The sequence below is a fragment of the Colletotrichum spaethianum genome (assembly GCF_022836535.1).
Source record: "Colletotrichum spaethianum MAFF 239500 DNA, contig01, whole genome shotgun sequence".
In the NCBI taxonomy this organism is placed as follows: Eukaryota; Fungi; Ascomycota; class Sordariomycetes; order Glomerellales; family Glomerellaceae; genus Colletotrichum; species Colletotrichum spaethianum.
Genome location: NW_026054771.1, coordinates 2,904,587 through 2,919,628, shown reverse-complemented (window position 1 = coordinate 2,919,628; position 15,042 = coordinate 2,904,587). Strand labels below are relative to the sequence as shown.

General features: G+C 53.7%; 1 protein-coding gene across 1 annotated transcript; it reads right to left on the bottom strand.

Annotated features, from left to right (window-relative positions):
* Positions 1-2,415: 2,415 nt before the first annotated feature.
* ColSpa_00789 (uncharacterized protein) lies at positions 2,416-2,954 on the bottom strand (the record flags this gene model as incomplete). Its single annotated transcript, XM_049267001.1, has 2 exons — positions 2,416-2,584; positions 2,641-2,954. 2 exons carry the CDS (start codon positions 2,952-2,954, stop codon positions 2,416-2,418), a joined length of 483 nt encoding a protein of 160 aa, XP_049122958.1.
* Between the last annotated feature and the right edge of the window lie 12,088 nt (positions 2,955-15,042).

Here is a 15,042-nt window from a genome sequence, read left to right as displayed (position 1 = left end):
GGAGGTACTTGTAAACCAGGCTAATTCACACATGATTGGACACCATGATATTATGGGGAAGCTTATGCCTATCATAAGTGAAGCTGCAGTATGGAGGCAACTCGTTCGAGGCAGAAACTCACTTCATGTTTCCCAGTCAGCCTTCTTGCTTATTGTTCTGACACTGCTGGCTTTCCTTGATGTGTAACACTTATGCTGGAATACTGACTAAGACTAACCTGCATGAAAATGAAACTCATCAAATCTGATCAGTCTCTGAATATTATAAATAGGCATGGAAACCGGATCGAGGATCGGGATATATTTAAGTATAGTAAACTTTTCCGGCATCACGCTTCTTTGCTAAGGCTATTCAATCAAACAAGACAGGGGATGTCTTGGAATAGTTGGTCTCATTGGAATCTAAACACCAATCGATGTCTTGCGTCGCTTACCTCCCAGCCGTGCCGCCACAAAAGTCGCAGTCATCGTTGTACAACACACCCATGTAGACGACTCCAAGCGAATGTTGAAGGCTGAGAACAGCAAAGAGCATCAACTACGGCAAAGACCTCTAGGCATAGAAGTGAAGGAGTTACTCGGCCGTTGTATGACATCAAAATCGAATGTCGGGGGTTGATCCAACTTGCGACCTTCCCAAGATTAGGACGTAGTCAAGGTCTACGTAGCAGAGACATTGGGCAACAACCGTCAAATCCGCAGAACCAGTACAGTCAGCTTCAGAAGGGCGCAACCCACTCCGAGTCCGCAACGCACAGCTAGTGTAACCGGACCATAAACATGTAAGCTCGCCAAGCAGCCGCGCATGCAACACCTCTTCAGAGGCGCGGCGTCGCGGTAGCAAAAGGTACACGCGGGCGAACGAATCGGCTCAGGCGGGCTTGGAGGTGTATTGGCGCAGGAAAGGGAGCTTCAGATGCGGCATGTGAGTTGCGACGGAGTCTGCCCCATGTTATCGGCAGCCAGACCAATAACACTCAATCATCAGAATCCCCGGACCAACCGCCAGATACTTCAACTCCCCTCCCTATCGGAACCCTCCAGCGAGCGAGCCAGCTCTCGTACGCGTCGGGATCCTCTCCCGCCCATCAGTCAGCGTGTCCGGCAGCCACCCCCCCTCCCCTCCACCGCGCGCCTGGTCCGATCACCACGCGCGTCAGACCGATCATCGCCGACATGTCGTCACACCTCCCTTACACAAAGCAACAGCCCCCCTCCCTCAAAGGCAGAGGAGATCCTCGGGTTGCTAGACAGCTTCGCACACCAACGCGCGCTAAGCTTTTTGTAGCCAGCGAGTGGACGACAAATCGACAATGCCATCCATCAACCCAATGGACCTCACATGCCCGCCATCAATCACCTCCCAATCGTCCGCAAATAAGAGTCGATCGATCCGCAGTGGGGGAGGGGATTCGTGTTTGTAGCTATCGTTGCCCATCGACGTCGAAACTGTGTGGCACATGTTCGGCATTCGATGGATTCATTATCCGCAGGCCCTCTCATGCAAGCTTGCTGGTATTCCCGAGACAATGGTGCCCATGCCGACAGGCCGCTTTCTCCCACGTGTTGACCTTCGAGCAAAATAACAATCGGTAGTTGGGGCTTTGAATGAAATCGGTAATCGGTGGCAAATGACGTCGGCATACATGTAGACCGTAAGCTGCGGATCGTCGAGTGTGGCGCAACGCAAGTGGCCGTACGTACGCCGCACATCGTATTTCGGTCGAAAGAAGACCGTTAGGTAAATATCTTTATGCAAATTCAGCATGTCGAAGGATTCACCTCGTCAGAAGAGACTCCCTTCTGTAATCGCGCGGTGGCAACTCAGCCAAGGTGACTGCAATAATTTCGTGGTTCAATTGAAGGTCGATGCCTTTCCCCCGCCTAACACGAGGTATATACACAATATGTGAACGTAAGACCAAAGGCTAAATAAAGCCCTTACCAATAACCGAAACGCCCAATGCTGTCCAATGCCCAATGTGTGTCATTTGATGGTATGTCAAAACCCCCGAATGATGATGATGATCGTTAGTATACAAGTCGCGAACCGATGCAAGTTTCTTTTTCCACTCCGAATACCGTGTCCGTGCCGTAAGCCATAAACGAGTCAAGTATAATGCTGCTGGCCAGCTCGGCCACAAGGGGTATCATGCCCTGCGCGGGCGGTGTCCGATTATGCTGTGTAGAGAATGCCCTAGGATCGTATCCCAGGAAAAGGTTTGGCCCCGAAGGTCGTCAGGGTGCGCGTGTCCCGACGGCGGGGTTGAATGATGACCGTGATTTGGTGGTCATGCTGTCGCAAGCCAGATGCAGAGTGTCGAGTCTTTATCGACACGCGCGGGGGAGTGGTGCGATTTTCTTTGTTTAAATGATGTCCTCCTCTTCTGATTTGTTCACAGAGCCCCCAACTCTTCATTTCTTGCCCTTGCTGGGGGCCGCAGTGATTTTACTCGTGGTCATGAGGTCGCCAATGTACTTCTGAAGGAACTTGTTGTTGTTATCCAGCTTGTCGTGTTCTTCTCTGACGGCCTCGATGCGGTTGAAAATAGTCAGGAGAGAGTCCTGAAGGGCCTTCGCGTGTCTGAGACGGGGGTTCGTTAGCCAAAATCATTCCGTAACACTGGTGGAAGCGCTCACCTCTTCAATTCTTCCCGGGCTTCTCTGCCAAGTGCTTCAATGTCCTCGCTGGTCCTCCGCGGGCTCATCGCCCTCACATCGTCAGGTCCAAACTCGGCATCGATGGGGCCGACAGCCGAGCTGTCTCGGGGCACGACTAGAGGTCCACTGCTCTTCCGGCTGGGTAAACGAGGGCGGATGGGCGTCGGCTGGTGGATCTGGTGCTCGTCGTGCTCGTGGTCGACAGAAGACGAGGACGAACTCGACTGGGAGCGCTCGATGTGGGGAGGAAGGTGCGACTGTTCGCTGTGCTGCGCTTGATGTTCGTTGTCCATGTTTACGGCGCTAAAAAGTCGGTTGCTGTGAGAGAGATGTGGAATGTCGCGAGTGTCGATTGTCGGCGAGGGGTGTGCCGGTGAGAGCGCAGGTAGGGTTTTGTTGCTGGGTGAAGCAGTTCGTGGTGCCAAGGTGTGTAATAAAAACTGCCTGCTGAGGAGCGAAAGGGCGGCTCAAAAGGCAAATATGAATGGAACTGAATGGGACTCCGTCACCGGGTTGCAGGCTGAGAAACGGGGTCTTGCCACCATGTATTGTAAACAGGGTCAAGGCTCTCTTGGGAGCTGGCGAGCAGTGGCGGAGAGGAGTCGAGGAAGGCGGGAGAAAAGAGTCAGGTGGTTGCAAAGGCGGCAAGGCGGTACTGGTAGCGGTGATGTGCGGGTGGTGGTGGTGGTGTATATGGGGGGGCGTGGGCTATTATGGAATGTAGGGAATGTAGGGGTATTGGGTGGTTGTATTCCGGAAGCAAGTAGGGTCCTACCGGTCTCAAAAGGCAGGGTCAGAGCCGGCGAAGCGGGAAGAGGAGGGAAGAAGAGTCGTGGGAGAGCAGATGAAAAGGAACAGGCCGAGTCGAGCAAAAGAGTGAGAAAAAGGCGCGGTGGGCCGCAAAGAGCAGTGCGCACGACTATGAATGGGGGGGATTGGGGGGTAGCGGACGGGATCTCGTCGGTGTGAGTGGGTTTTGGGCAGCCTGCTATTTTTTTTTTCTCTTCCTATTCTTCCTCGCTCGGTTTTTTTTTCACCCTCGCCTTTACTCCGTTCCTTGTCACTTGGCCGCGTGATTTTCTTGGTCAGGTCGCCTGGCGCCAATTGCTGGGTTTTTGCTGCTCCTTCGAGGTGGGGTCGTATGGCAATCGGAATTTGACGAGGGAGAGAGAAAAGAGAAGAGACCCAGAGAATAGGTGACTGCGAGGGTGGGAATGCTGTGGGAGTAATACGGGATTGCGACGGTAGGGTAGGGAAACCGTGCGTGCAGGCGGTTGCGTCGACGGCCGTGGTCGTCGTCGTAATAGTGACTGTGCTGCGTACGGTGGAATGGGATGAATGGGATTGGGAAAGAGGGACCTGACGTGAGGGTGGTCGCAAATGGCTGGCTTGGCTGAGTGGGTTTGGGTCAACATTGACGTTCACAGACGGCCAACTTCGTCGCGATCTGCGGTACTCGGGACCAGTTGGCATTTGTAACTCGCAATGGCTGGGATTGCCCTCTTTGTGAATGGTCACGATGGACCTTTGGGTGTCGATCGGATTGTGGGCTCTCTCGCTCACACAGTCTCCTCTCTCGCCCACCGTTATGTGCAATGTGCAGTGTAGAGAGACGGCGGCAAGGATCGGACGAGGGTGTCGAGGGCTTGGGAGCCTTGAGTCCAAGGATGGTGGGGGGGCAATGATGGGCACAGCAGGGGTTAGGGAGAGGGACGCGGACAGCGAAGGAACCCGTAACAGGTTGCTGACTGGATAGCAAGCCCGGTCAGGCTGAAGCGGTGTGGAGAAGAATGATGTTATCGCAACCCTTTTTGTCGCTGGGCTTGTGTCGTCGGCTGTTTTGCCTCTGCAACTCTGTGCCTGTTGTGGTACTGGGTTAGGCCAAGTTGCGAGAGTTGTTGCGTAGTACCGTATATTGTGTACGCGTGCGGAGGACAGGCAGTAGGATACCTGGGCAGTCTATTCGCAGACCCCGTTGGTCGGTGCTCTGCAAAGACGTGTTGATCTTATTGGTCTGAGCAGTGCAGAGCCGAGCGAGGAACGACGTTGGAGGAGCCTGAGCTGAAGACGGTTTGCACCTTGTACGGTGTGCGGTGTGTCGCCTGCTGGCGTGGATCGAGCAGCGTGTGGAATTGCGGCAGCCATGTGGGAATGGAATGGGAGCGCGCTATTTGCGTAGCGCGTACGACATGAAAAGGCACTGGGCGCGTGGTGATTGGTTGGCTAGGTCGAATGTATTAGTTGACGAGTCGGGGTGAGATGGGAGAGGCGGACAGCTTCCCGGGCGGTACGGTGTAAAGAGCAAAGACGCGGTGCGATGCAGGCAGCAGATCGTCAAGTCTTGGACGAAGAAGATTGGTGGCTGGTGACCCAAGCATGAGAAGGCGTCCCCCATACATGCAGGAGATGAGCTGTTGGTGTCGGTGTCGAACCGACGGACGGGATGAGAGCAGGCCGATATGCACAGGAATGGGGGCCTCAGCAGCTGGGCTTCCTGTGTGCAGTGTCTCTGTGTGTCGTTGTTCGCAGCGGAGAGAAAACCGCCGATGCCATGTGCAGAGAAGAACCAAGACACGCCGGCAAAGGTACCGCGTAAAACACCCGGCATCAGCACGGCCTCGCTGGAATTGAAGTTGACGACAGCCTCATCTCAATCGCAACGCCATGTGCAATGGGCGCCAGAGCACAAAGGCGCCGACGGTATGGGTATGTGTGTGTAAATGTTTGCGCCTGAGACCGAGACGAACGGATGCCAGACGGGCAGCCTGGATCCGCATCCGTCGGTACGTATCTTTGCGGTCTCCTGCTTCGCTGGGAAGACCCGAGTGGGTGTGTGTCCCGCTGCTGCTAAAAGCGTTCAAGTGCCAGGTTAGAACGGAAGGTGCCCCCCTTGGACCACTTGGAACGAGGAGGGGAGAAAACGGCCGGAGGTGAGAGAGCAGGAGCGGACCCGCCAGAACTCGCACAGGCAGCCTGCTGTTTTGGTCAAGTGCAAATCCCAGCCGGGTTCTGCTGAACTGATTGGAAGCCCCGATACGTACCGCGCTGGCGGGTCCTGCAATTCCATGTCCCTGGAGCCAAGAGGTAATTCGGTGCTAGGACCTGAGGCATACTTTTCTGCCCACATGTCACTCTGCTTCTCCCCACAAATTGTGCCGCTGGGAGGGAGTCCGTTCTTGAATCGTACCTCATCTCACCTTCCATCCTTACCCCACATGTCCGGTACGTACTCTCTACCACAGTTTTTTCTCCTTTTTCCTGCTTTTAGGTTTTTTCCTTTTTTCCCCTTCTCTTTCCCTCGTGCTCCCATCTGCTGTGCCACCCGTCGGTCATCCTCCACGGCATCTTTGTCGTCCATCCTTGGGTATCTCACGATGTCGCCAACATCCTCCCCCTCCAGCTTAGCCTCGGAGGGTGGGAGAGCTACCACACACACTTTCACACTAAAGTAAAGGTGGGTGACACGAAGTCTTGCCGATAGTCTCCATGTGGCATGTGGCTCGCTAAAACACTAAAAACTCAGCATTTGCTTTTCTACCTTGACTTTCCCATCCTCTCTGCTTCTGGTCATGTCGGGGCTTATTTGCAAATCCCCCCCTTTCATCTCGATCATCATTTCCTTGATACTGACGTGACAACCGTTGATGCCGCCGATGCCCTGACTCCTATCCAGCCCCCATTCATGTTTCAATATGGATGCAGCAAACCGCATTGTGCATGAATGGGAAATTTGGATTTGACCTCTGCCAGGAGCGCAAAAAGAAAAGCCCCACGGCGGCACCAACGCAACCATTCCTGCGCTGACCTCACCATTCACGCGCTCAACTCTTCTCCACGTGTTGCACAGTTGGACAGATACCAGACGTCGTCCTGTCCCTCTCCTCGGCCTCTGGCATCCTCCTTCAAAGACCCCTGGGGAGTAACATCGTTGGCTCCAGCACCAAACAAGGGCACGAGGTATGCCTGCACTAGCACCAACGAAGAAAGCCGCAACAACCCTCGACATCCGCGTCTGCGCCTGCGCCTGCGTCTCTGTGCGGATGCCGCAGGATACTGTGCCGCAGGATGCATCCCATCCCACAGTACGTACACGATGTACTATTACCTAGTATCGCACATAAGCGTAGCACTGAACAGAGGATAGGTACGTATCCCCTCCTGCTGCAAAAGCTCGACCCTGTCGGGACAATCTTTTGCTGATCAACGCCTGTGACGCCATACCCTCCAAGGGCAAGGCTGGGATCCCGATCTCCACCATTCACATCGACGTCAACGGGAGCTTGACCTGAACTCTCGGGCTTAGAGGAACATCTTGTACTGCCAAGTGCAACGCTCGACTTCTGACTGGTGCGCGACGCTCCCGCCATCCACTTCCGGCAGACAGCAGCCGGTTTGGCGGCTTCGGCGGCCCCCCCTCTCCCTTCTCCGCTGCCAGCCAGGAGACTAGGGGGCTCAGTAGTGATATTGCGCCTACTACGAAGCGGGTACCAATTCCCTTGTTGTCTTCGACCTTGGTCCGCCAGTTGGTCCGTCGGCGTGTCGCCCCTCAGTTTATCGTGCGGGAGCAGCCCTCTCCTCGTCCGTCGGGCATCATAGGGGACCACGCTAATACCTAACGCTACGAAGGAATCAGTCTGACATTGGGGGGGGGGGGGGGGGGGGGGGGGGGGACGGGGGCGGCACGTCGAGGGAGGTGGGGGGGGCAGTCCCTTTTTTCTTCCACGATTGACTCGATCCGTCAACCGTTCCGCCCATCCGTTTCTTTCTTTTCACGCCTTTCCTCCTGTTATGCATCTGGTGTCTCCTAACCCTGATTGTAGGATGTAGGATTCGCCCAGTCAGCAGCTTGTCGTGAGCATGACAAAAGGTGCTGGCCTGCCTTCTCCATCAAACTGAGCATCTTGTTGCGATACTCCGGACTCAACAAGAGGAGCTGAGAGTGAGAGTATGGCTAAGTCAAGCGGCATTGGGCAGCGACGAGTGTGTTTCGATGGTACTTACCACCAACATCCATCCACCGCCAGCCGCCACGATCCTGTCCTGTCATAGGTATCTTGGGATACCGCTGTCCGCAAAAATGACAGGACCCCCCTCTTTCACACCGTGGCAGGCCCCCAATGCTCAACCGACCATCACTTGACATCCCACTCACCCAGGACCCTCTTCGGCCCCGTTCCTACATTAGAACAACTGCCCGACCCAAGTTCTATTCTACACTACTACGTATGCAGTCTTGTATCAGTGTACTTGGTGTCCCGTACTCTTCTGTACATTAGCTTGGCCAGTGCCACGGGTCCGTCTTGGAACGGGACAGGGACATGCCAGGCAGCACGAGGTAGCTTTGGCAAGGAAACGCTCTGCCAGTAACCCGAGGGCAAGGCAATTCAAGCCAGCCTTCACGCCGTACCGGTAAACCAGCAAGCGCAAGGACTAAAGAAGCATATGTATTGTGAGCCTCCGATGCAGGGACCCCGGATCACACGACCGCGATCTCAGGATTCTCTTCTCGCCTCGCTCCGCGCAAACTACTCCTTCCCTGCCCTCCCTGTCCCTCGGGCCTCATACATAGTATTCCAAAGTGCCACTTCGTGGATTCCGTCAAACACCAACGACCTGTGGCATCTTTGCCTTTTGTCTTGATACTCTCAACAAACCCCCATAGCCCTGCGCCCCGCCTTGAAAGCCTGAACCTGTCTCCTTCCCCTTTGGCCTATTGGTGACGGTTGGCGGTACAATCCGGCGGCCTTTACCCCATCATTTCTGCCTGCGCCTCCAAGTGTGATCCCAGCGCCACAGCCGTCGCACCTTGCGCGCTGTGAACTCTCTTTCTACGTAACAGGCAACCTGACACACCGAGAAGGGCGTTCGGGCAAGGTACCCCGGAGCCCCTGACATCAGCCGAATGATGTCATCGGATCGACGGCCGAAACCTGTCTCTTCATCCATCAACCTCTCAGATCCTTTGTTCCGTTCCCTCCCGTTTACCTCTCGCCATCGAGACAAACCGTCTGCCTGGCATCACCCTCAGGTCAGACTTTCACCAGGCCTTTCTCAGCCCCACGTCCCTCATCTCCTCCCCGGCTGGCTACGGAGTTTCTATCGTTCACGCTACCGTCAGACCGTGCATACCGAATGTCTGTGACTCTGTCACCGGCGCCGTTTCATCACTTCCACCAGAAGCCAACGTTCCTGGAGGAAAGACTTTGCAGACGGCTTAACGGTATTGTGGAAGTCAACAGGGAAGCATCACCAGCTCTCCGCATCCACGACAATGGGCGATCTCTTCTCAGTGCATAGCCTGCCCAACCTCCAACATCTTAGCCCCGTCTCCCACGGTTCGCCTTATCGTTTCAGGCTGGCTGAAAGCTCTGTAAGGCTTCAACTAGCGGTTCAGATAAAATTGGCTTGACTGTGTCACCAGAAACATACCTCCCCTCTGCCCTGCCGTTCTTCTCCCTTGTTCTTCCATGTCAGTAGTAGACCTTGTCCGCTCGCTCAGGCGACGCCAAGAGTGACGGGGAGATCGTGGGTCCTCAAAACCAACCATTTTTCGATGTCCCTGATACTGGCGTCCGGAACAGCCAAGTGAACCGGAGATGGTGAGTGGGCAGATCATCATCGTTGCGTCCCATGAATTTGTCGCAAGCGGTCTGACAGTCGCACTCTCCTGTGCTAGTGATGGATCGCCCAGGGACAAATGGTTGGACGAACAACCTCCCCACTGCGAAACCTCAACCCACTTCTCCATCACACAACCTCCGGGCGATCTCCATCCCGTTCCATTCTTGACCCTTTCCAACAAACAGCGGCCAAGCGTCCGGGTTTTGTCTTTGCTTGACCGCACGGCCTGCATGTGTTGTAACCCTCGCCCAGCATTCCCTGGCAGCATTCCCACACTCTCTTCCCTTCCATGTGCTCAGCTGTGCGAAATTAAGAACCCAGGAGAAACAAGGACGCATCGTTCCTCAACGTCCCGCAAGCCACCCGGGGTAACCTCCGAAACCCAAGAATGTGAGAATGGCATTTCCCAAATGCGCAACGGCCCCCAAAACTTTCCCCCATCCTTGGAATATTTCCCAAGGCCGCTGGCCTTTACAGTATTACCGTCTTTCTTGTCGTTTCGGGCAGGAACCCCTACCCCAATCTGTGTCTCTCCTCCCCCTCACGAGATTCCCAACAAGGCAATGCAATGACAACAAGCGATCGGCAGTACCCAGCACGAAGCGCAGCGCCCGGGACTCATAATAGCAGGACGACGATCCCACAATAAGCCCGACCGACTCAGCCGATCGGCCCCTCGACCAATAGCATTTCCAGCACGGGGATCGTCATCAAACGGGAAAATACAGGATTGTCAGTGCTATATGCTGCGGAGTTGGACTGGCGGACGGCTCAAGAGCCGATCGGACGCAGTTGCTGCTGCAACCTTGACTGACACGCTGGCCACACCCTACCACGAGACATTCACACATATCCCCAGCAGGTACATCAGGCACAGCGCGTCTCTACCTCTACGGACGCCGAGAGATGAACCTCCTTATTGCCCCGCTCCCAGGCCGGGGAGAAACTCGGGATATCCTGCGGACAACGTCAGTCTGGCGGTGGGATCATGGCCGTTGCTGTGGCCGCTCCGTGTCGGGCTTCTTCGTACTTCCCTGCATCGTGCCGTATGTGCCATGTCTCGTTCACTCACTCACCCCCCCGCCTGCCCGCGCGCGCGTAGGCCCCCTTATCACACGCTCATATTCACTCCCCATCCTTCTCCATTACCCTAAATAGACAGCCGTGATTCCTGGTCTTTTCCGTTTGTTCCGTGTGATCGTTGGATACAACAGACACACGGAGCACACATACACACATGGCAAGCGCCCTTTCCCAGACGGCATTGAACGCCGGGGCCACGGCAAGAGTCAGATGAGACCGGACGGTAGCTTTCTACGACCGCAGACGCGCAATCATTCCATGTTTCTTGCTCTCCACCCAGCAACGTCCAAACTTGCTGTCCAGCGACGGTGGTGGCTCGCGGATCCTACGCTGTTACGCCGCCGTCTTGACTATTCACGGCCCCCTCGCCATCCGGTGCCGTGGCGCCGTGTACGTTTTGCTTGGCTCTTTTGTCCTGCGCTCCTTTGCCACTGCATAATGATTTGATTTTGCAGTGGATCGATTTTTCCTTGCCGCCAAGGGACGTCCCCAGCCCCCGAATGACGCCGTGCGTCTGCCGCATGGCCCGCCCGTCGCCTCTTTCTCTGGCAGGAGTGGCGGTCATCGTCGGACCTTCTCTCGGCGGTCCGGGGTTGCGGTTCGTAGTCACGTTGGCGGTTTTTCAACCTCAGCCCACCACCGGACCCTCCCAGTCCCCGTCCGCGTCGCCCTCGGTGGTCGTCCGGGCTCCCAAAGCGTGTGAACAACAGAGGGCTGCATCACTAAAGATTAAGTTTCGAATTTCGATAGCGCGGCGGGATTTGGCGTGCTCGATCACCTTTGCGAGTTAGTGGTGGGCGCATGGGGAACAACGACTGAGAAACGGAGAGAAAACCCCAATTGCTGGCGTACACTGGCAACGACCCACGTGGGATTTTGGGAACAAGGTTTCCAACACAACCTAAGTCCCCGTTCGTGCTGCGGGCGATGAGAGTTTGTTGCTAGTCACGGTCTCACAGCGCGGAAGACCAGGACTATCGATGTACCTGACCACATCCCAAGTTGGGAGCAGCCTGGTTCGAGAAGAGAAACCTTGAACGGCGGCAGTACAAATGCTGCGTTGTGCCCGGTCGAAAGCCTGACTCAGCTTCCAAGCAAGCATACGAGCACCTCTTCTCCATTCTTTCCTGTCGTCCTATCCGTGTCGGAACGTAGGGCTATCATCAGAGGGTTTTCTCCCCAGCCGATTGTGGAACCAGCCGAAGCCATAATATGTTTTCCCGGTCGAACGAGCAACATTGTAGGATTGAAGAGCGGTAACGACGATGCAGGGGCAAGGCTTCCACGGCTCTGCAGCGACCATGGTCACGCCATTGGACAGCGTCGAGGAAGCATCGGACACGACAGCATGTGAACCCAACTGAGGCCTTTGTCTGCGCATAACTCGGCTGGCCACCGCATGGAAAGTTACTGCAAGTAAATGGAACAGGAGTGCCCCTCTTTTCTTGTGCCTCTTCATGGACAAAGGCATCACTACGCGGCCCTGGACTTTCTTCAAGTTTCATGATGAGGTGGTTGGTTGAGACGAGCTGAGACAAGCACGGCGCCGGGAAAGGCCTCTCAGCGAGCGAGACTTGAGGATAGTTTGCTAGTGGAGGCAGAATTTCTATGGGAACACTGGGATCGGGTCGTGTTTGATGAGGAATGAGAGGGACCAAAGGTAAATACGGGGTTGTTACGATGTAGGTATTAGTTCCATCCTATGACGACTAGACTTTTCCCGAGGTGGTGAAGTGGGTTGGTTGGATGGGGAAGCCCATTCTGCCGGGCCCTTTGACTTTCGAACTGCACCGCTGGTGGTGTGTCAGGAAAAAGTTCGAACGATGAAGAATCCGATAATCCCACCAAACTCAATCCTCCCCCGCGCCGGAGTCAACTCCTGAGTTCAAGAGCGAATGGGGTATTGACTCAAAGATGTATGGGGTTTATGAAATCCTAGAATACGAGCTGAACGGAAACGTCGTGAGGCGAGCCCAGAGGGGGGGGGCTATACTTGGTGATGCCCAAATGTAGGACGATCGGAACTGGCAAACCTCTTCAATTTCAATCGGCGATTCTATTCAAGATTGGCTGCATGACGGCGGGAGTCATAGAAGTGGAATGCGCCCAACGCCTCTGTTCCTTGGTTCTAGTTCTGATGATGGCGGCAACCGTACGTAGGACATTGACGCTGACACTGGCGCTTTGCTTGCCCAGCGGAGTACGTTCCGTTGATGGACATGAGCTTTGTTGAACTGAAGACGTCAAAGGCTTTGCATTGATACAATAGATTCGCTTGGATCTGTATGCGTAGTCATGAATCACCGAGTCGCACTTGAATATCATTAGTCCATCCCTGTCCGCGGCCGCGTCGTCGTGGTCGTCTGTTCTAATCCACCTTAATCCAATGCAAACGCAAAGGGTTTTAAAAATAGTCAAAGGCAGGGCGATGTTGCCTTCTAGCGAGTCAACTGAGTGTTTCCGAGTCCAGACGTTGGACTTAGACAGTTTGAACATAGAATTAGTTCAGTGGTAGTGTAGCTTGTAGGCTGAGATTGTATAGAAACAGAGACATCTGTGGAACTCACTACACATAGGTTATAAGGGCTTTTGTAACACATGTAACTACATTACAAATAAACCAAACTCAGTTTTCTGGTGCACGGAGATTATAGAACTACAGCAGGCTGAAAAGTCAGGTCTTTACATTCCTTAGACTAAATACTAGTAGTGAAACCCAAACAACTACGATGCAGGATATGGATGGGGAATTGTAGACTTTTAGATAGTAATGGGAATTCCACCGTTTCTCTCTCTCTATTCGGTTGTGTCTGGAATATCTTAGTGACTATGGTAGAGTGTTCACGCAAGTGTTCATCTTCTTTCTTGAAAACAAACTTACCTTCATCCATTGCAACTCTACTATCATAGCGAGCCTATGAAACTAGACTACAGAGATTTATACCAAAGGGACGTCATCGCTAGCAGCTGAGGGTTTCGTTCCTTACATAGAGCAGCCCAGGCCCGAGTGCATTCGAGCCTTCGAGTAGCCTTCCACATAGCAATAGGACGATACCACGTCTAGCAAGAGAGCTACATAAACAAAAAGCAATCTGATACAGATTGAATAACGAAAATGAAGCCTTCAGCATGAATTACAAGGTTTTATATGTATTCCTCTGGTGACACAGTAAAACATAGATGGTAGCCCGAGGTGATGAAGCACTATTTCATAGAGTTTAAGCCATAGCAGGACCTGAATACTACTAAAATCGTCTCTTTATCAATTTGATGGTCAGAACTAAGGACAACGAGATTGTTGACATGGACTTCGACAGAAGGACAGATAATATAAGGTGATCCATGCTGTCAAATCCCCTTTCAAGAACGCGTCAAGAGCCACATTAATAAGAGCGCTCGGCACTGGATCATGGTTGTAGTAAACACTGCTGGAAGAGTCTATCTGTGTGCAAACAGTTGGAATGGGAGATCTTGGGAAAGGAAAACACCACTATGCAGAACTTGGACACAGACGCAGCTTCTTGAACGAATCGCGAAGATTGAAGAAGAACGCCTTTCGTGAAGTCGAATCTGATGGTTATATCATTTTCTGATAACTAAACGAGACGGTCGAAAATCGTGGAATTCGTACTCTTGGATGGAGAACGCGTTGCCGTATGTTGTTGAGCGTCTCTGGCGTCAACTGACGTCAATGCCGGCTCCAGCTTGATACTTATCCTACAAAATCGGCATCATTAACTGATAGATTCGCTCGCATTTATTTTGCCACGGCGCCTGAAACATCTTACTGTGATTCTTCCAGATCCTTCGAAACTGTTCAATGGTCGGAGGCAGCCATCAACTGCCCGCTTCATTTCAGGGACATAATCGCTTGTCAAAAGTCACCAGTGTAATGCACTCCTTCTGACGCCGAACGGGCTGCGATTTTCACGACAAGGGGACCTTGAACCAGTCAGATTATAATGCAAGGGATTTGAACAAGAATCAATGAGAGCGGTAAGCAACACCTCTGCCGGCACGATTGCTGATTGCTACACGAAGAGATTGACCAGGCAGCAGCGCTCGTGAATAGCGACTCTTACCCTCAACCAACCCCACCAAAATCTCTCCTCTCTTTATATAAACTCCCTAACACAACCACACCAAACAACCACACATCTCGAATCTGTATTTCTCAACCGCTGCAAATAACGCATCCTACAACGTGCCAGCTTTGCCCCTGTCCAGCGTGTCCCTCCCGCTACAATGCCCAAGGAGAGGTGGAAGAGGCGCATTGCAGCAGCGAAGAAGAGGAAGAAGAGGGGGAATACTACCTACGATCAGTTCGAATACGAAAGACTATTGTCCAGCCTGCGCCCAGCCATGACGGCGCTCCAATCTTCGCCGCATACGAAGTCCCAGAGAATGCCACAGAAACAGAAGATAAACTCCAGCCTTTACGTCCCCCGTTCGCCCTCGTCATCTACGACGTAACACACACCGCCCGCCCTGCCAGCAGCGCCAGGCTCACGCGCGCTTTGTTTGACCGCACACTCCGTTATCGCAGGTTGGGAAACTGGCAACCGGACCGGATTGAGGTTGTCACGCTGCCCCTGAAGAAACTTTCTCAGACAATGAACGCGTGGAGGCTTGCATCCGCCACCATGATCAGGAGTTCCAGAGCCGCCTACTCATTAC